The sequence below is a fragment of the Sitophilus oryzae genome, unplaced genomic scaffold, assembly GCF_002938485.1.
Source record: "Sitophilus oryzae breed Bouriz unplaced genomic scaffold, Soryzae_2.0 scaffold_882_pilon_pilon, whole genome shotgun sequence".
In the NCBI taxonomy this organism is placed as follows: domain Eukaryota; kingdom Metazoa; phylum Arthropoda; class Insecta; order Coleoptera; family Curculionidae; genus Sitophilus; species Sitophilus oryzae.
In genome coordinates, this window is record NW_022147508.1 from 466,723 (window position 1) to 490,133 (window position 23,411).

The 23,411-nt window shown below is 31.0% G+C and overlaps 1 protein-coding gene across 1 annotated transcript in view; it reads left to right on the forward strand.

Moving 5' to 3' along the window:
* The window catches only part of LOC115890544, a 49,247-nt gene extending 29,013 nt beyond the window's left edge, over window positions 1-20,234 (forward strand). Inside the window, exons 3-11 of the mRNA XM_030910807.1 lie at window positions 5,774-5,821; window positions 6,564-6,611; window positions 10,598-10,645; window positions 11,504-11,572; window positions 11,665-11,817; window positions 13,149-13,211; window positions 13,311-13,460; window positions 16,111-16,342; window positions 19,564-20,234. Coding sequence (XP_030766667.1) covers window positions 5,774-5,821; window positions 6,564-6,611; window positions 10,598-10,645; window positions 11,504-11,572; window positions 11,665-11,817; window positions 13,149-13,211; window positions 13,311-13,460; window positions 16,111-16,306 — 775 coding nt within the window. The 3' untranslated portion in view covers window positions 16,307-16,342; window positions 19,564-20,234. The remainder of the gene's footprint in view (window positions 1-5,773; window positions 5,822-6,563; window positions 6,612-10,597; window positions 10,646-11,503; window positions 11,573-11,664; window positions 11,818-13,148; window positions 13,212-13,310; window positions 13,461-16,110; window positions 16,343-19,563) is intronic.
* Window positions 20,235-23,411: the final 3,177 nt, after the last annotated feature.

Sequence of the window (23,411 nt, forward strand, 5' to 3'; positions counted from 1 at the left end):
CTTCGATCATCATTTTTAAGCCAACTGGACGATTATTTCAAACATACAAGCTGAGTTCGTTCATAGTGCTCTGAGAAATCTAGATAAACAAAGAATAATAAATTAAAAGTATTCCAGGGGAAAAGAGAGGAAAAACCTGTATCGTCTCTGATATCTGTCAGGGTATTGTTGAAAGTGTCATCTTTTTGCTCGAAGTTTTCAGGTCGATCAAAAAGATGACATTTACAACAATACTTTGCTGTAACTTTCACAAATATCAGAGAGAGTACATACAGGTATTGCCTCTCTTTTCCTCTGGGATGCTTTATATCTGTTGTTCTTTGTTTATCTATATTTCTCAGAGCATAATGCCGAACACGACTACAGTATATAATAATTTCAATATCCGAAGTGGAAAGAAAAAAGATCACCTTTCTGTTTTGTACTATGGTCCCTTTCTTCCGATGGCTCATCTCGTTGATATTTAGGAAGGATAAATAGGAAGGAAAATATAAAATTCAATTTGATTTGATGATCCTTTTCTGTCACCTAAAATCAGGAGAACGACAATGAGCATGTTAAGATGAAAAAAAAATTATCAACACTTACCTACACGTTAGTCCGAGGAGTTTTATTAAAAACCTATATATTTGCCTAAATAATTTATGTATTAAATTTGCAAAGCAAAATGCAGCGTGTAAACAAAAGAAATAAAATGGCGACAAGTCAACGTCAACGACCCGACAAGGAGAAAAGTGGTGTTCGAATAACAAATTATGGGTCACCAAAAATTGTTTTTGTCTCCTTTCAACGCACACTTTAGAAAGAAAAAGAAATGAACTGGAATACTGAAAGAACGTCAAGGCTTTATCTGTCACTCTTGTCAATAATTTATCGGTAAGGAAGATTCCTAGAAAATCGCTTGTAGTCAAGTTTTCAATCATTGCCAGTTCTCCCATAAGAAGTGTCATCCACCTGTTTTGTAGGTTAAGTTTACCAATTAATGACGTCGGGTCGCAATACGCATGCGCCGGACACTTTACTTGCAAAAGATCCGCGAACAGGTCTGACTGTCAGCTAACAATCAGAATTTTCTGTGCGAACAGCGTACTGTTGGTTGGAAACCAATCAAAAATTTCTGTACGAACGCGTTTTACCCTATTGCGCATGATTATCTGTTGGAAATATGTTTCTTACAGCTGTGAGAACAAACCTAATAACTGATCAATAATTAAACTTCAGTAAATATTTAGTATTAAAAACTTTGATACCCTTGGAGAAATGAAGCCTTAAAATTTTTCAAAATTGAAAATATTTCAAAAACGGTAAGGTTTAAGTGTGATAAACGTTAATCAAATTTACCTTTATTTTAATCGCAGAAACTAAAAATGTAATAATATACAGGGTGTTTCATTTAAAAAAATACAACTTTGATATTTTTTACTTATTTGGGACACTCTGTATCTTGTAAAAATATTTTTAAATTGTAGCTCTAATAGTCCTTCAACGAACTCAAAACTTACAATTTGTAAAAATCTAATCGTTTAGCTATAATACTCCGTGTCGTATGTGGTGAACAACCCTGTATAAATAAATAATATACACATACTAGGTATCATATAATATTTTTTTGGCTAAGGCTGCTCTTACATTATCAAATTTCTTTGTCTAAGATCTTTTATAAAAATATTTTAATAAAAATTTGACAGTGTTAATATACAATATTTTATAAAATCACACTGACACATTCTTTATAGAATATTTTAAATAAACTCTTTGACAAAGAAAATTGATAGTGTAGGAATAGCCTCTCTAATACCTATAAAGTGCAAAATAGTTGCACTTATTTAAGACTGTATATCATTGTTATTTTAAGAGATAATTTTTTTATACATATATCATTGGTATTTTTTAATATAATAATATTTTTTTATAATTTAATAGTAAATTTCTTTACAGTATGTTCCCGGATGGTCTTGACCTGAGGGCTTGACAAGGGGAAAAACTTTTTTTTATTGACTTTTTGGGAAAAGTGCATTCTTTATAAAATTTTTTGCTTGTTCTAAAATGGTTAGTCTCGTTTTTACTTTTCCAAATTTCCATAGCGTTTTACAGAATATTAAAAAAAATATGAAAATATAATTGGATTTTTCCTAAAGAAAGTCCAAAAAATCAAAGCGCGTTTCTATGGTAATATCGTCTTTAGGTTTTCATCCCTTGATAAACGATATGGATAGATGGATACTATTAATTTTGATTAATGTTATATTTTTGCTCGTTAATTAATTATGATATGTTAAAAAAGTCTAAAATTTATTTAGTTCAATTCTACAGAAAAGGTGATTAATAAATTTAATGTTGTGCTTCTTTAATATTTTAAAGCAGCCAAAAATATGACGCTAATTAAAATAACTATATAATCATCTATCAAAGAATAAAAACCTAAAAATGAAATTATCATTTCATCAGCCTTTTGATTTTTGGGACTTGAGAAGGAAATCAACTATATTTTCATATTTTTCCGTTTTTCTCTAAAACAGTATTAAAATTTGGAAAAGTATAAACGGGATTGCCCATTTTAGAACAAGTAAAAACTTTTATGAACAGTGCACTTTTTTAAACACAACAATAAAAAGCCAATTTAGCCGATGCGTTTTTAAAAGACCTTTGTCCTCAGCTACCGAAAATGGCGTTTTCGCATTTTTAGACCAAGAGAAATCCTATATATTAGGCCTGAAAATTAATAATAAATCGGTATTGCAGAGTGGAAGAAAAACAGGATTTATAGGCTTCTTAATCAATATTGAAAGCGTAAAAGGCTTATATAATTTATATATTAGGGAAAAAAAATTTAAGCCACCTCTATACTTACAGGCTTTCACAAGACCACCTCGAACTATTTTTTGGTGCCATTAGAAGTAGGGGTGCTTTTAACAACAATCAAATCAAAATTGTTGCTCCATTACTGTTTATATTATTTGTAATGTTTGAAATTGATTAAAAAATTATTTGTAATGTTTATAAAAAATAGTATGTTGTATTCCGAGTAAAAATGAATTTTTTGTACAGCATATCGTTAAAAAAGTGAAATTTTTACTCCTAATAAAACAATACACTATTGTTCCGAAATATACTTAAGTAGAGAAGAAATTAGTACCTATGTATTGTAAATCTAATGTCAAAGTGTAAAGTACTTACTGCAGATCAAAATATCGGTAGGAATTTGTAAACATACAACCGTTTCAAAAAAGAATATAAAACAACATATTTTCTGACAACGATTATAGATTCTCGGGAATGAAGATATAGTCTCTATATTAGAAGAACCTAGTTCTGTACTAGACTGCGAATATGCGAATGACATGTATTCGAACAGCGAATTTTTGTCACTTATACATAAATTTTAAAATAAATCCCTGTGTTTAGCGGTCTAATGGATTCACACGAAATTACTTCAAAAATCGGTTAAAGAATTAAATTGACGAATAGATATTTTTTCTATAGTTTTATAACATTTATTTTTCGATTTATTATCTGTTATACCCGTTATAGAAATATGTTCTATAGTTGTCTAGGACACATTTTTGTAACTTTTACGGTTATCTTTTAATTTATAATAAAGTTTCAATAAAAAATTTTGTTTTGATTTAAATCGCATGATTAAAATTAAAAAAATCCCTTGATTTAAATCACGATATAAATCATGATTTAAATCATTTGATTTAAATCATGTCAACCCTGATTTTGAGAAAATGAAATTTTCCTAAAAGTTTTTGCTTATTTTAAAATGGTTAAGTGAGACGCACCCGGTATAGGATACAATTAAATTTATAATAATTTATTGAAATGTATGTCTAATTTATAAAAAAAATATTAAAATAAATAAAATATATTCATAGAAGTGTTCATTGTTTTTTTTTTGAAAAAATTATATAGTTTATTCCTTTTTATCAACCTGAGCTGATGAGATAAATTCTCAAAACTTGTTTTTAAAAATAAAATATACTGTCTAGTTAAAAAAAGTCATTTATTTATTTTTTTTGTTGGAAATTTGAATTCTTAATTTTTGTCATTGAAACAGATTTTTACATTACTATTTAGGCTGGAATCAAGTAATAATATGCATTTGTTCATGTACACACAATTAATAAAAAATATTTTTAATACACTTACAGTTTAAAATTTAAGACAGACGTTCACTAAAAATACTACTAACTTTTGACTTTTAAATGGTACCATCGGTATTTTTTACTTTATTTCATAGGAAATAGCATTCTGAATAGAATGCCATAATACCGTATGATCGAATAAAAACGGCGTCAGCGATGGCTATGAAATGAAGATCGCTGTCATTTTACACATATAAATTTATATGGGAAATGTCATCGATCGTCTTTTCCAAGCCAACTGGACGCCGTTTTTATTCGATCATACGGTATACGTCAACATTTCACATTTTAACTAAAAAAAATATTGCATTTTACATTTCAGTTAAGAATTCCATGGTCATAATGTAATTTTTTATCAAATAAAGTGAAAAAAATTTCCTAGGGCACCATTTAAAATTCAAAAGTTTTAGTCATTTCCCGTGAAACAGGAAGTAGTAAAGTAATTGAAAACAATCAATCCCGGTTTATGTCATTTACTAACATACAAAATTTATTTTTTTTTTATTTGGAAAAATCAAAAAGTTATAGGAGTGAACTGAACCGCTTCTGAAAAACACCAGGTATATGCTAATCAAGATTCATTGAACATGATTTAAATTCTGCATAAAAGATATTTAAATTTATTTTTAATTTGGATTCAAAGTTTTAGGATTATAAAATAATGAAAAAATATTTTATAAAGCATTAAATATGAAAACGCACATGTTAGTAAATATAATGCATTAAAATTAAATTAATATTTAAATCGGGGTTTTATACATAGCTTGAAAATTATAACTAATATGGTAGTAATTTGAAAAAAAAAATCGGTAATTAATAAAATAAAGACATTTTAAAATGCTATGCTTTTAAATTTAAGGCGTCTTGTTTAATTGTAAATCAAAATAAAAATAAGATAGTATTGAGATTTATACTAGCCTTAGACTAAATACTCTAAGATACTAGCAAACACAATTTTTTAAAGATCGATTCTAATTTTATATTAATTTAATTAAATTTATATTTCGGAAATTGCGAAAACTAGTACGCCATTGGATTAGTCCGGCCAGTATCACCGCGCCAAATTTGCTGTCCCAAGTTCTTATCCACACTCAAGGCTTTTCATTGATATTTTAACCTCCATGATTCCATTCTAAGCAGGGTAAGCCGAACATGGTTGTAGTAGATTTATGAATGACTTGCTCCGTCTAGAAGTTTTAGTCTAAGGTGAAAACCAGCCCCTGGACAGCCAACCTGATGAAGGGTAGGCCCAGAAACCGGTTGTGGGAGTGGAGCTTGGTTCCACGGTTACCCCCTTTACGACAAGCAAAACAATTTTCTTTTTACTTTTTATTTTTTTCGAAATTAGAAAAAAATACACAGCTAAAGGCAGGAAAATATTATTTATAATTATTAGAATTATATAGCGTATCTAATAAAATATTCAATAAGAATATTGCTACACAGTGAAGTTCAATAAAAAAAGTGAGTAGTTCAAATAAAATCTCTGTAATATTGATTTGTATACTGACACAGACTAACTTGTTATTGATATTGAGGATTAAGTTATATAGTTTAAATATTGATGATTAAGTTTTATTGATACTGTTACGGTCTAAGTACTAATATGAATACTATATTTTTAGTTCAGATTGTTCAAGTACCAGTACCCCTCCTAGAGTTTATCCAAAATCGTAAGTATGCCACATTAGGTTCGTTTCCACAGCATCAGAAAACTACTGGTATGGCAAGTATATACCAATAACAATAACGTCAGAGTCCGCCTTAATATTTCATTCGAGACAAACCAGTCATTGTCTTAAGGCGTACTCTGACAACTCGTGTACTTATGCAAACATTTGTTATTGACATATACTTGCCATGTCGTGTGAATGGTTTACCTGTGCAATCATTTGCCACTTGTCGCGCTGTGTGAGCGCCAAGCTTGTTGCAAAAAAATGTTGTTTCCAAAGATAGTATACTTGCCAAGTACGCAAATAATATTGGCGTACTTGCCAAGTATACGAGTCATCACAATCCGCCTTTATATGATTAAATACAATCAAAAATGATGAGTTTATTCTCACAAGCATCCAAACCGGTCAGAAACTTCTCAAATGTAGTTGATCAAACCAAGTCATAAATATGTTGTAAAAGAAAAAGATAGATTACTAATATTCGATTGCTAATATTTGCGTACTTAATTAGAATTATTTAGCGTCTCTAATAAAATATTCAATAAGAATATTGCTGCACAGTAAAGTTTAATAAAAAAAAGCGAGTGGCTCAAATAAAATATCTGTAATATTGATTTGAATATTGATACAGACTAACTTGTTATTGATATTGAGGATTAAGTTATATAGTTTGAATATTGATAATTAAGTTTTATTGATACTGTTACGGTCTAAGTACTCATGAATACTATATTTTTAGTCCAGATTCTTCAAGAACCAGTACCCCTCCTAGTGTTTACCGAGAATCGTAAGTATGCCACATTAGGTTCGTTTCTACAGCATCAGAACACTGGTAAGGCAAGTGTACAGGGTGGTGACAATATCGATGCTCAACATTGGCATCTCAGAAACTACGAGAGATACGGCGAATTCGGTTAAATGGGACAAAAGTTGCGTAATTAGAAGTTTGACAAACACCTATGAAGAAAACCCCGGTATCTTGATTAGTGTCGGATTTATGTCAAAAAAATGAAAATAATACCTTTATTTTAAATGACAATAACTTCACAACTACAGTTCGTCTGCTGGATCTGTGTCTATGAAAGGAATGCGGACAAAAAACATTTAAATAAACAGCAACATATTTTATACGTCGACTTGAGTACGTCACCGAAAATCGCTCCGCCCACTTATTTTATTGGCTACGTGCAAATTTGTCGAATTTTTATTGATGGGACGCGTCGTCTAATTTTTTAGGAAAACCATCGAGATAATGTCGTTTCCCCTCTCACGGATACCCCGTAGCCACAGAACGGACAGACGTACTGTATTGTATCTATTGCAACGTAAGTTGGTAGTTTTATATTTTTGACATCGGCCAATTAGTGGCCGTTTTCAGAAAAAGATTTTAAGCCTTCTAAATTCAACAGTCAAGTTTTTGTTTTTCGATGGCCGCCATTTTGATTTTTTTTTACTGTTAGAGCGAAAAAAAAGTCTATACGTTGGTATCTAATTTTTAATCATTATTATGTAAATTCACAAAAAAAAATGATTTTTTTAAATTCGCCGACGATCAAGTCTGCCTTGGAAATCCAATTGACACTTTATATATCAGCAAATTATTTTTTGTTTATTCTATTAAGTGTCAAATCTGGACACATAAAAATTGTATAGTAGAGTTCAATACAGATCAATACAGAACCTACAATTATTTTATTGTCAAGATTACCAGCCCTGACGTTCAATGAATATATTACTGTGGTCTGGTTTCTCTAATTAAATGTCTAAAATAATTAAAACCTCTAAAAATAATAAAAACCTATTTTCTTTTGCATAATAATGTGATATTTTTCTGTTAAATGTACCAGTATTTGTAAATAAAGATTCATCCGTCCATAATATTTTTCTAGAAAAAAGGGGGCTCTTGAACACTTTTCCGAAACCATTTGCAAAATTGTAATCTTTTCTCGTGATCACCAGCATGTAAAAAAATGTAAATTTGGAATACATTTAAATTTAAAGTTGTGATATTTATGTTTTTTGATAATTTTCCCCATATAAGAATCACTTATACAACACTCGCGAGTTATTTTACTTGACTACTAGAAGTTTCCGGATTTATTTCAATCTGAGCTGGCACATTAAAATCATTAAGCCTTTTAAAATATTGTCTTCTTGTTTCTTAAAGCTACCAGCAACTGCTAAATTTCTTGAAATCCTTGCGAAAATAGTACGATGAGGCTGCGTCATTTCAGGATACAATAGCTTTGTTCGGGTTCTTGTTATTACCGATTCTGAACCGTCCTAGAACTCTGTAGCGCATGCGCAAATGAAATAATGTCTTCATATTTCCTTCTGCGCATACGCATCACAGTTCTAGGACGGTTCAGAATCGGTAATAAGAGAAACCCGAATTAAGCTAATGTTCTATAACTTACGCATGCCATATCGAAATTTCTATTATTTTTAAGCAAACATCATACATTCTCGTCTTTTCTCACTCCAAACCAAACCAAACCAAAAATTAACTTGCTGTCATATAAAGTGTCAATTGGACTTTCAAGGCAGACTTGATCTTCTGAGCGAATTTTTAAAAAATCTTTTATTTTTTTGTAAATTTATATAATAATGAATAAAAATTAGATACCACCGTATAGATTATTTTTTGCTCTATCTAATAGTATAAAAATTCAAAATCACGGCCATAAGAAAACAAAAACTTGACTGCTGTTGTGCGAAATCTAGAAGGCTTAGAAATTTTCTGAAAACAGCATTTAATTGGCCGAGGTCAAATATAAAAAAAATATATAAAAAGTACCAACTTACGTTCCAATAGATACAATACCTAGTTCTGAAGATATTGTTATTTAATATAAACGTATTATTTTCATTTTTTTTTTATATTAATCCTAAACGAATCAAGATACCGGGGTTTTCTTCCTAGGTGTTTGTCAAACATCTAATTACGCAACTTTTATCCCATTTAACTGAATTCGTATCTCTCGTAGTTGCCACCCTATATGCCAATAAAAAATGTTTGTACATGTACCGAGTGGGTCAAATTCGACGCTTTTAAATGGAAACACCCTTTTCTATAGGAGATAGACAAAAACTAATATCGGTGCCTGGAACTCAATTTTTGTCAAAAACATGATGGTGAAAACCGCATATCGATATCTGTTTCCGTTTCGGAGTTACGGGTGTTCAAAAATTTTATATTTTTATGAAAACATTTCCAAAGCACCTTTTTACGTAGAATTTAATGGTTTAAGTATAATTTTTTTAAAATTAATAATTTAAGAATTATTAACAGAAAATTTGATTTTTATATGGGACACCCTGTATATTTTTAATTTATTGAAAATAATTTAAAATTACCTTACCAAAAATATAACACACTTGATATTTTGCTCGATTCCTCTTCGAGATATAGAGTATATAAAAATTCGCCTGGCTTTAAATATTGAACGGCACCGGCTGTAATGCATAAAAAATCTATCTGTGAGCATTAATTAAAACGAAAATAATATTTGCTATGAGAGATGCAGAATTTTATAACAATTTAAGATATATTTAACCAACATCAACATATTTAAACTATATCTAATAACAATAAAAATAAATAGCAAACCAAGACATGAGATTTTGCTACAAGTGTTAGACATATCGACCGTCTTCTGTTATGGACAGACGGGGCAGTTTTTGAACATTTTTCGCGGAATTCATTAACTCAGTGGTGGTGAAAGATACCCTCTCATAACTGTTAAGTATTTCTAATTCTTGTCTAGATTATACGGAAGAATAAGGAACCTTTATTCTTCCGCAAATATATCCATAGGATTAGATCCATGGGCACTAAGTCAGGCGGCCTCGGCGGCCAACGGCTGGGATCTTGGTTAGCTATTCAATTATTTTTGAAATTTGCTGATAACTTCAGCGTTCAGAGGCGGTGTGTCGTCTTGCTGGAAAAATATGTTTTCGAGTTCCATTAAGGGCATATCATCAATATGGGGTCCAAAGCCTACTAGTTAAAAGTGGCGAACTTTTAAAAATTCTGTATTTCGAAGGGGATTATAACAAAATATCAAATATGCTATATTTTTGGAAAGGTAATTTTAAATTCTTTTCAGTTAATTAAAAATATAGAGGGTGTCCCAAATAAAAAATCAATTATTCTGTTGATAACTCTTAAATTATTAATTTTAAAAAAATTATACTTAAACCATTAAATTCTACGTAAAATGGTGCTTTGGAAATGTTTTCATAGAAATACAAAATTTTCCATAGCAAAAAAGTTACAGTGATTTGTTAAAAATGCACATTTTTGAAAAACACCCCGTAACGGTAACACATATTGATGTGCAGTTTTCACCATCATGTTTTTGATGAAAATATATATATTAGTTTTCGTCTATCTCCTATAGAAAAGGGTGTTTCCATTTAAAAGCGTCGAATTTGACCCACCCTGTACACAAGTCGTCAGAGTCGGCCTTAATATTTCATTCGAGATAAGCCAGTCATTGTCTTAAGGCGGACTCTGACGACTCGTGTACTTTACAAACATTTGTTATTGGCATATACTTGCCATGTCATTACTAATATTTGCATACTTAATTAGAATTATTTAACGTCTCTAATAAAATATTCAATAAGAATATTGCTGCACAGTAAAGTTTAATAAAAAAAAGTGATTAGTTTTGTATATAGATTTTGTTTATATAGATTAAATATTGATGATTAAGTTTTATTGATACTGTTACGGTCTAAGTACTAATATGAATACTATATTTTTAGTTCAGATTGTTCAAGTACCAGTACGCCTCCTAGAGTTTATCCAAAATCGTAAGTATGCCACATTAGGTTCGTTTCCATAGCATCAGAAAACTGGTATGGCAAGTATATACCAATAACAAATGTTTGTACATGTACAAAAGTTGTCAGAGTCCGCCTTAATATTTCATTCGAGACAAACCAGCCATTGTCTTAAGGCGGACTCTGACAACTCGTGTACTTATGCAAACATTTGTTATTGGCAAATACTTGCCATGTCGTGTGAATGGTTTACTTGTGCAATTATTTGTCACTCGTCGCGCTGTGTGAGCGCCAAGCTTGTTGCAAAAAAATGTTGTTTCTAAAGATAGTATACTTGCCAAGTACGCCAATAATATTGGCGTACTTGCCAAGTACACGAATCGTCAGAATCCGCCTTTACATAATTAAATACAATCAAAGATGATGGGTTTGTTCTCACAAGCATCCAAACCGGTCAGAAACTTGTCAAATGTAGTTGATCACACCAAGTCATAGATATGTCGTAAAAGAAAAACATAGATTACTAATATTTGCGTACTTGGCAAGTACATAAATATTGGCGTACTTGCCAAGTATACGAGTCGTCAGAATCCGCTTTATACTTAATTGTACATGAAAAATCCCCAACCATTTTTCTTAAGGCGGACTCTGACGACTCGTGTACTTGTATAAACATTTGTTATGGGGATATACTTGCCATGTGGTGTGAGTGATTTCCATGTAGCTTGTTGCACAAAAATGTTGTTTATAAAGATAGTGTATACTTGCCAAGTACGCAAATATTGGCGTACTTGCCAAGTACACGAGTCGTCAGAATCCACCTTTATATTATAACCATATTTTTGATTGTTTTTAAAATATATTTAACCATTTTCTTATAATTTTTAGCTTGGAAAGTATATCTGAAGTAGGTACTTCTATTGAAATGCCAGTTGCTGCACCATCAGGCTGTGATATGTAAGTTTGAATTTATTCTCCGGAGAAATAATATTTATTGTCGTATATTAATTTATATAATTATGATTGATAGTATATAATTATTTTTTCAGATCTCCTTTATCAGACTCTCCGTATTCAGACAAAGAAGATGATTCCTCAATATCTGATTCAGTCTCTGAATCTGAACAAGAACTAAATAAATACTTTGGGGTAAACAATATTAACCAAAGGTTTAAAATAGACACACACAGGGCTCATAAGAGGTGAATATTTTATATTTTAATGTAAAGAAGTAACATTATGGTATAGGTATATTAAATAAAACATAAAATGTCTCCTTTTAATTTTTTTAAGCTGAAAAATAGCTAACAATACTAAAAAAATAATTATTTCAATAAAACCATGAAGCCTTAATATACAGGGTGGTTCGAACTGTATTCCGGAAATTTCGGCAGCATATTCTGCAGATAAAAATAAATAAAAAAGTTCGTATAAATATATGTCCAAAAATCCTTAGTTTCGAAGATACAGGGTGTAGAAGTTTCATTTTTATTTCGATTTTTTCCAAAACAGGGCGATTCATGATAATTTGTCAATACTTCAGATAAAGTATATATAAATGTGGGACTTTACCTTTGTTTTTGAGATTTTTCGCCTTAAATTAATATTTCTATGTTTTTAACAAAATCTATAAAAAAACATCCATCTTAAAAACTATAAACTAAAAAATTGTACAAAAGTCCATTGTAAAATCTATAAATTTTAAAATTACTTTTTAAATATAGATACTTTTAACTTACTTTTTCACATCAGTCTCGGGAATGGCCACGAAACGATGGGTGGCCAACAAATCTCTAGAATGGTGGAAAAACTCACCAGGGCAGAGGCAGGCAATAAAGTTCATAGTAGGACACTAGCGTGTACCCGCGACATCGTTCGCGTCGAATTGATCATTTGTAATGGTGATGATAAAGCAAAGCAAGAATTTCCATTAACATACGAACTGGATAATATTTTCTCACATTTATGTCAGCATGAGAAAAAACAATATGGCGACATTATTATATAACTTGGTAATATTTGAGGGGTAGTTTCATCTCGTTGGACTTTGACTTTGGAAAAAATTTTCCGTTTGCCAAAAATAAGCTTTTTACGTCAAGCACTTTAAGCAGAATCGTGGTTGTGTTGAACACCCTGTATGATTTTTTTAAAAAAATTAAAATATGTTAAAAAACAAAATAAATTATGCGTGTCCAAGCGTTTTCCCGAAAGACTAACCGTTTTTTAAATAACAAATAATATTGTAATATTTGAGGGGCGATTTCACCCTCTTGAGATTCGAGAAACCCCTCCTTATCGAACCTCTATACCCCATAGTCAATCCGTTTGCCAAAAATCAGTTTTAAACGTCAAGCAGTTTAAGTAGAATCGTGATTAGGTACTCAATGGTCATATTTTATGAAACACCCTGTATACATTTTTAAAAAATATTAAAATAATGAATACGTAACTGAAGTATTGACAATGCCTTATGCCTCACTCTGTAGAGTAAAAAAAAATTACCACTACTTAGCAACGATCTCTTAATTTTTAGAGTGGCAAATATACAAGAAGTGTCTCCTCTTATTGAAGAACCAGTTGCACCATCAGCTACTATGTAAGTTTTGCAAACTTTGTAAAATGAACGATATTTATTAAATATAATTATTATGCAAATATTATTTTCGTATACTTCATATTATATTTTATACCTCAGATCTCCTTCGTCACTTGATTTAAACAATGAAGATAATTCTTCTGCAACTGAAACTACCGAAACGGCCTCTGAAACAGAACATGAGCTGCTTAACTGCATTGAGGTAACAACTACAGCCAAAGAGTCGGGAGTAGAAGGAGTTCGTAATTGGTAAATATTATGTTATTTTTTAATTTTTTTATATTTTTTTCTCTAAATATTCTATTAGGGTACTTTTAGACGGTCAGTTCAGGTTTCCGTTCAGTTGTCAGTTTTTAGCTTTGTTCGGGTTTTTATTATTACCGATTCTGAACTGTCCTAGAACTTTGCCGCGCATGCGCTAATGAAATAATTTCTCCGTATTTCCTTCTGCGCATGCGTATCACAGTTCTAGGACGGTTCAGAATCAGTAAGTGTTTTTAACCACACGCAGATATATTCCTAATGAATCACATCATAGTGTTGAACATAAAATGGCTAGTTTAAATTTCTTAGTTCATAGATTACTTAGTTTCCCACTTTCCAACGAAAGATATGAAATAGAAAGAGATTACATTAGGAATATAGCTGAGTGTAATGGATATTCTCCTTCACTAGTTGATAAATTAATTAGAAAACGTAAGTATAGGTTAATGATTTCTGAAAATTCGACTTTTCAAGTGGAGAAAGATACGTCTAAATATTTTTCGATAAGGTTTGATAGAGAGTTATCCCGTGGTCTAAAAGGAATTTTTAAGAATGTCAATTATAAACTTGTGTATAGTGCTAAGTTTTATAAATGTAAAGATAGTATGAACAGAGTCAACGGTCCAATTCCTTCAAGTTCTTTGTTCCTACTACTCTAGTGGCGGAAATCTAACTGTTACGCTCAGTTGGCTTTGACTCGGTTGGCTAGATTTTGCCACGCCCACTCGGTGCCCACTGAGCGAGTATATAAACGCTCAACTTGTAGATTGTACTTTAGTTTATAATCATCTGCTGATGATGCTAACATGGTTAGCGAAACGCGCGTCTAGTGTAAAAGTAAAAGTGTTTTGGTGTATTGTGGTGAGTACATATTATGGTGAATACATTAATATTAGATATATTATTCTATCCCAATTCTCTCGAATATGGAACTGTCAATAGGGGATTATTATTAATAATTATTATGGAAACCCCATATGAAAAATGTATTCTAAACAATTTTTTTAATATATATAATATATTTGCATATTTCTTAAATTATAGCATGTTTTGCTTTATAGATCTTTGCATTTTACTTTAATTACCTACCTGGAAAGCCCAAATTTTATCGTAAGGTAATAAAAGTGCCTTTGCATACAACTTGTGTTGCCATTGTCAATTTTTTCTAAATTTTATGATTATCATGAACAGTTGGTAGTTAATGTTAATGTTGGTAGTTAATTGTGTAATAAATTTTAATGTTTGATAAAATTGAGTAAAAACTGAAAAAAATTGACAATGGCAAGACAAGTTGTATCCAAGTACTTTTTATTACCTTTTGATAAAAAGGTAGATAATTCAAGTTAAATGCAAACAGCTAAAAAGCAAAACATGCTATAACTTAAGAAATATGCAAATATAATTTATTACAATATTTACTACTAATTGAAGAGCACACGGGAAAAACAATGAAAGCACCAAAAAGGGGGGGGGGGCTACATAAATAAGCGGGAATATCGATAACGGCCACATAGAAACAGGCATTTAAAAATGGGAAAAACGATATAAAAGTCCATGCGTAATTTGAATTAAAAAAAACGCTTTCCTGGGCATTTATAATTTCTGGATACTCATCGTTTTTTCCATGTGCTCGTCAATTGTTATATTTACTGTTACATAAAATTTAGTAAAAATTCTAAAAAACTTGTCAATAGCAGAACAAGTTGTATGCACGTATTTTTATTACCTGACGATAAAATTTGGACTTTCCAGGTAGGTAGTTAGTTATATAAATAACTAAAAATAAAAAAAGTTATATAATAAAATATCTTAAAAAATAATTTAATATGCACTTTGCCAACCGGCAAATACTGGAAAATCCAAAACATAATAGTAAAGTATCTACTACTACTCTAAAATATCTACTAAAATAATAAACTAATTGTTAAAAATAAATATTTTGTGCATATTTCGAGTAAAATCTTTTCTTAATTTATATGTATATTTTTAAAACAATTTATTCATGGTTGGGTTTCCATAATTATAATATACTTAATATGTCTAATACTTTAATTATTATATACTTAATATCCTATACTATATAAACATATACCTTCCTTCATCTTTTGGGCACCTAAAGAACGATATATTTTCTGTCATTCTACTTTCACAACCATCCACTGCACAAATATTTCTAGTAGACATTTTATTCACAATTCGAACAAAACAACTAAAACACTATTTTTGGTTCACCCTATGCGTCGGACCGAAAACAAAACTAAAATAAACTTGGAACGCTGTGTACACGTCGAGCAACGGATGTAGACTGACCCAAGTCTACAAGACAGGCGGGGAACGGCGGGAGGAATTTTGATACGGGCGAAGAGTGGGCCAACTGATATATTTATATTCTTTAAACTGTGGTTTTACTAAAGACCGTGGCCACACTACGAATTTTATGAATATTTATAAAGAGTAATATGTATTATTAAGGTATTATAATTATTATTATTAAAATGCAATTTAAATCTAAATCATGGCCATTATTATTTATTTGATAAAAGAATTCATTGTACTAGGAATATCTGGTCAAATTTGACCGGATTATTCCTAGTACAATAAATTAATAAATTAGTTATAATAAACCACATTTTAGGAAACCATTTTATACTGATGAACTGGAAATCAGTGATTTTGATACACCGAAAAAACGGAGAAAAAATGTATGCATTATTAAGAAAGCTGCTACCAGCCATAGAAAAACTATACACAAATTGCAGAAGAGAGCGAGGAGATTGAATATAAAAATATCATCTTTACAAGTTCTCCTTAAAACTTTAAAAGAAAAGTAATTGATATCCAGATAATCTTCACAGCCAGTAATTGAAGTGAGTATGGATAATTTACGTAATATACAGAAAATAGTGTTTTTTCAAACGTCACAATCTATGGTCACAATAGTATATTGAGCAACTAGTGGGAAAAGTTGTCGATTCGCTCGAGTGGGCAATCGACAACTTCGTACGAGTTGCACATACTATTTTTTATTACGTTGCTTTTTAATATGTCTCTTTTGTTATATTTCATCATGTAAACAAAAGAGACTTATTAAAAGGCAAAAAAATACTTTAAAAATCTCGTGACAAGAAAAATATCTTTTGGAACACCCCATAGATGAATGCAAAAGATGACATTAAAAACTTCAAATTTTTAAATCGAATTTTAGAGTACAAAATGAAGGAATTTTAAAGTTGTTTCTGCATAATGGTGTTCAATAATTTGTTTACTTGATGAAATATAACAAAAGAGACATATTAAAAAGCAACGTAATAAAATAAACAAAAAATAAAAATATATTTAAATGTCAACCTCACTTCTTTAATATTGACATTTCGAGACTGTCTTTTGCTGTCTTTTTTGCTTGTCAATTTGCGTGTCCCAATGAAAATTTGGGTGCGAAAAGTTTACTTTGGTTTACTTGTCGTACTCGTCGTACTCAAATCGACAGTAAGGCTGTATTCCGTTGCAAAATCAGGCGAACCAGGCCGGTAAACTACGGTAAAGAGCGGTTCCTGAAAAACATCGGTTTGATACGGAACGGTTTGGTAAAATACTGGAAATGTCAAATGTTGACGTTTTCTAAATTTCAATACCTTTATCAGCCTTTATTATAAAATTTATCATTTATGCATTTTTAATGTACCTACCTATTCTCTGCTTTTACGTTTGCTTCTTCTTTTCAATGGAATTTAATTGAAAAGTACTTTATTAATAAATTGTTAAACTCGTTAGACAGCTGAACTGAAGATTTGCAGGTCCAATATTAGAACAGACCAATAATAAATAAACAAATCTAATCAATATTTATATTTTTATAGCTTACAAAACATTCACGATTACTTGTTGTCTTGTTTTTCATGTTTTCTTTAAATGTTCTTGACTTTAAGAAACAATGGCCGCATGATAAGTTTAAATGGTCCTAAAAAGTCATTCTATTTAGTTAATGAAATTTATTTACCTTTACTGCCTACCTCCATTGCTTTTGGATGTAAATACAAAATATTATAACAAATTTTAGAAATTAAATGAGAATTTCACTTGAACTTCCAATATTTGCTTGATTTCTCTCACATAAATGACATTGATTGACAAACAAAACCAGAAAAACCAGCCTTCTCGCACTGGCTCTGGCACTGGTTATAAAATAGTTTGGTGACAGTTATAACCTTGTTATAACCATAGATAAAAGAAAATAATCTTCTATTAAGATAGATATGAAACTTAATAGTAAAATTTTGGGTCAAAGCGCCCCTCTGTGTTCTTAGTAGAGGCTACGTTTAACTCAGCGCCTTCGCCTTTTCTGCTGTAAATATTTTTTATGTTTATATTTGATTTCAAAGTATTTAGTTTTAAAGTTACACTGATATATTAGTATATCAGAGTAACTTTAATAAAACATAAGAATATATATATTTTACAGTTTATTAAATATAAATTTTGACTACAAGGTAGAAAGTAAATCACAATATTTGATAAAAGTTATAAGCATACCATTTTTACAGTTAATAAATAATAAAACTATTTCTGACTATGATATTTAAAATTTAGATAGATAGAATCTTAAAAAACATACCGGTATTTGTAGACGCAGACCCAAATTCAATAAAAACCAAAATTTTTCCTGCGAAAATCGGGCTTTTTTCACAGAAAAGGTATTTTTTGATTTATCAACAATCATTGTCAAGTTGACAATATACAGGGTGTTTTCTAATTAGTCTAAAAAATTGTGGTGTGATTCCTCATGTGTTCTTAAAACAATTTTTATATAACCATTGGGTCTAAAGTACTTCCTTTCTGATCTACAGGGTGTTAAAAATTTTAAAAAAATCGATATTTTGCTTAACATAAATGGTACACTACTGCTTTTTTAAAGAAAATTTTTTTTTCTTAACTGGCCATCCTTTTTCAACAAAATTGATCTTTTGAGTTTTTCTTGTTCATCAAACGGTTGCCGAGAAAAAAATAAATATACTTATTAAGAGCCCGCCGTTTTTAACGATTTTTTATTTTTTAGATTAATTAGGAAACACCCTGTATATGCATATCATAGGCAACCAAATAAACTAGTAACCTCTAAAAATTATTTTTCCTGCCACTAGCGACATACCGTGTTTTTAGTGAGTACTAAATTATTTTATCAAAATTTCACCATATAAGTTTCCAGGCAATGGTTATAACCGAATTTTTCAGGAACCGTGTTCTGTTAATAAGATAACTTTCAGGAAACCGATAGAAACGGAACATAAAACCATAACCTATCTTTGACCATAACCAAGATAAGCAACGGAATACACCCTAAATTTGTTCAAAACTCGTGTGGTAATTGTGAAGTGGGCAAATAGCGTCTTTTCGAAGCCAAAAGAGAGCGAAAAGATACTACAACTTAACAAGTATGGCTAGAGACGTAAGAAATATAAAATAAGAGACGCCCCTCGATGCGCAGTGGACAGCACACAAATTTGCTTTAATCAGATTTGTCGTAGCGTAATTGCATCTCTCTTCCGCCGAATGCGTTCTCTCTCTATCGTGTGCGCGACCGGTGCTATCCCCAAGTCTCTTCCTATATTTGTCAAACTGTACTTTCCCCGCATGAGTAATAAAAAAGTATTAAATTTTGCGACGTGATAGACAACATGAAAAAGTAATTTTAACGTCTGGGCATAAAAGTAAAGCACTTTTACGCCTAAGCATAAAAGTACGAAAATACATTATTAAACTGACATAAAGTGTCAAATTCAACGAGCGTAACTATAGTTTCTCGATATATAATTTCTTAAAAGATATTGTTATTTATTATATACCAAAGAATTTTATTACGTTTTACTCTTTTTTTAATCTTTTTATATTATTTGGAACGTTTAAAATTTAAAAAAAAATATTTGTGGCGTTTGAAAAAAATAGCAATTCTATTCGGAGTAAAAATTAGTTTTTGTACCTCGCCTGTACTGTACTGTCGTATGTCAAACGTATAGCAAACCACAAAAAGTATAATTTTTACTCCTAATAAAACATTATACTATTTCTGACTATTTTTTAACATTTTTTGCAGGCTTCATTATCTGGTATTGCAGTATTAGATATTTTTGAAGGAATGATAAGAGATTCGCGCAAACGGAAGCATAATCTAGTCTTAGGTCTTTTGCTTTGTCCGCTATCATTTTATTCACCGACGGGCTACAATTTTGATTAGCAAACATTGACTAAATCACTGCCACATTTAGGCACAATTTCAAAGTGGTACAGATCTGTAGATGGTAGCGCAGGCTTTACAAAAAAAGCTCTGTTGGCCTTGTTAAAGCAGAGGAAGTCGCCAAAGCCATATAATTATGCAATTTGGTTTTAGACGAAATGTCTATTACACGGCAGGTTGCGTGGTCAGGACACAAATTTACTGGCTATATTGACATTGACACCACGGCGCCAGTGTAGAGGGAGATGTGATGTGCCCCCAGAAGCTAAAGAGGCACTGGTTTTTATGTTAGTGTGCCTTAGTGCTTCTTAGAAAATACTATTAACTGTAAACTGTAAACTGTAAACAGGTATCTTCTTTTAGGTGGTTTATCAGCATGTGAAAGCTGATTTAACTGGTTTAGTTAAAAAATGTTTGCTTTAAATTGACCCAAAAACAATTCGATGTAGTCATGTGAAAGCTTGTACAGGGTGGGTCAAATTCGACACTTTTAAATGGAAACACTCTTTTCTATAGGAGACAAAAACTAATATCGGTATCTAGAGCTCAATTTTTGTCAAAAACATGATGGTGAAAACCGCATGTCGATATCTGTTACCGTTTCGGAGTTACGGAGTGTTTTTCAAAAATATGCATTTTTAACAAATCGCTGTAACTTTTTTGCAATGGAAAATTTTGTATTTTTATGAAAACATTTCCAAAGCACCTTTTTACGTAGAATTTAAGAATTATCAACAGAAATTTGATTTTTTATATGGGACACCCTGTATATTTTTAATTTATTGAAAATAATGTAAAATTACCTTTCCAAAAATATAACACGCTTGATATTTTGTTCGATTCCTCTTCGAGATATAGATATATAAAAATTCGCCCGCTTTAAATAAGTAGGTTTTGAACAGCACCGCCGGCTGTAATGCAAAAAAATTCTAGCTGTGAGCATCAATTAAAACGAAAATAATATTTGCTATGAGAGATGCAGAATTTTATAACAATTTAAATTATATTTAACCAACATCAACACATTTAAACTATATTTAACAATAAAAATAAATAGCAAACCAAGACATGAGATTTTGCTACAAGGGTTCGATATATCGACCGTCTTCTGTTATGGACAGTGTGGGCAGTTTTTGAACATTTCTCGCGGAATTCATTAACTCAGTGGGGGTGAAAGATACCCTCTCATAACTGCTAAGTATTTCTAATTCTTGTCTAGATTATACGGAAGAATAAGGAACCTTTATTCTTCCGCAAATATATCCATAGGATTAGATCCATGGGCACTAAGTCAGGCGGCCTCGACGGCCAACGGCTGGGATCTGGGTTAGCTATTCAATTATTCTTGAAATTGGCTGCAAAAATTTGCTGATAACTTCAGCGTTCAGAGGCGGTGCGTCATCTTGCTGGAAAAATATGTTTTCGAGTTCCATTAAGGGCATATCATCAATAAGGGGTCCAAAGTCTACTAGTTAAAAGTGGCGAACTTTTAAAAATTCTGTATTTCGAAGGGGATTATAACAAAATATCAAGTGGTGCTATATTTTTGGAAAGGTAATTGTAAATTCTTTTCAGTTATTAAAAATATACAGGGTGTCCCAAATAAAAAATCAATTTTTCTGTTGATAACTCTTAAATTATTAATTTAAAAATAATTATACTTAAACCATTAAAAAGGTGCTTTGGAAATGTTTTCATAGAAATACAAAATTTTCCATAGTAAAAAAGTTACAACGATTTGTTAAAAATGCACATTTTTGAAAAACACCCCGTAACTCCGAAACGGTAACAGATATTCATGTGCGGTTTTCACCATTCTGTTTTTGATGAAAATTGAGCTCCAGACACCTATATTAGTTTTCGTCTATCTCCTATAGAAAAAGGTGTTCCCATTTAAAAGCGTCGAATTTGACCCACCCTGTACAGGGTGTTTCAGAAAATGTGCCATTTCTCGTGGGGAGATTCCTCTCGTAAAAATAAGATTTATTTTTTATTTTATTCATTTTTATTATATTTTTTTATCAACCGATTCTGATTTGTTTTTTATCTTACAGTTCATTTATTTCAGATTTTTTATAATTTTCTTCCAAGTACTTTTAGCGATTCATATGAAATTTTGAGGGTATAAGTTACTATAAGTGCAACATATTTTAATGCTAAAAAAGTATTGTCATATTCACCAGGGACCAGGGACGTGCATATGGGTTATGATTTTATTAATAAAAAACGTGCGCCACTAATTTTTCTTTATCTTGTTAGAAAAATTGTTTAAACTGTTTAATGCCGATTAAGAAGTGTCTCTTGATATTTTGTCGAATTCGGTCTCCTTAATGAGATAAACGTAATTTTATTAATTTGCTCCAATTCAAGTCTAATAACAGCAATCTTAGCTTTAATTTTTTTTACTCCATTAACTAGCCAAAGTGTTAAATAAGTGCTCATTGGTCCCTCATACAAAAATATGAAAAAATTTCCTATAAAAATGAGTGCGAAAATGCGTAGTTTTAAAGTTACTATTTTTAAATAACCAGTTTTTTATTCGAATAGGTTATTGGCCATTCTCCAAGGAAATGCCTAAAATATAGGATTCATATCATTGAGAAATTAAAAAAAAATTGTCAATTGTAGCTGGCGGGAGTGGCCGTTTTGGAATTCAGGACATTTTAAGTCTTCTCCAGTGGTGAAGCTATGGGGGGTGATGGGGGGGGGGTGTAATTGAGTTGGGAAATTAGTCATGACAACGCGACGCGACGTCTAAATCCCAAATTTGTCAAAAATAAAAAAAAAATTGCCGCTGCACTAATGTGAAGCGGATATTGCCATCAACTTAGATTACAAAAAATAATAACAACTTAGGCTACTTTGAAGACCAGACGACTAGTCTATACTAATATAAAAAATCCTTAAGTGACTGACATACTGATTAATTACGCGATCCTGCTCAAACCACTCAATGTAAGAAGCTCAATTTTGGCATACAGGTTGATTCTAGGGTGTAGAGGTTCGATAAGAAGGGATTTTTCGAAATTCCAGTTCCAAGAGGGCGAAATCACCCCTCAAATATTACAATATTTTTTATTTAAAAAACGGTCAAGTATCCGAAAAAACGCTTAAACACGTATATGTTATTTTGTTTTATTACATATTTTAAGATTTTTTAAAAATGTATACAGGGTGTTTTGAAAAATCTGGTAATTGATTAATCACGATCCTGCTTAAAGCGCTTGACGTAAAAAGCTGATTTTTGGAAAACAGATTGACTTTAGGGTGTAGAGGTTCGATAAGAAGGGATTTTTCGAAACTCTAAGGAGGTGAAACTATCCCTCAAATATTAAAATATTTTTTATTTAAAAACCGGTGAGTTTTTCATTGTACAGTATTGAGCCTTTAACTAGTTCTGAGCTCGGGGTTGGTAGACAAAGATCGTGCTCCGCATTCCTAAGTGGATATTTGTGAGATGGCCTTTCTGGAATAGCAGATATGTGCTTGCGGATTAAGCAAACGGATTCAAAAATGAATAAGGAAGGAAAAGTCAGTATTTTGAAAATTTTAAAGAAATTCTGGCAGTGAGTTCTACTATTCAGTCCCAATAAATATCGAACTGCTCTCTTTTGAAGTTTGAAAATACGATCAAATTTTGTCGCGCAGCAAGTACCCCAGAATGGAAGGGCATAACGAAGATGCGACTCAAAAAGGGCATAATAGAA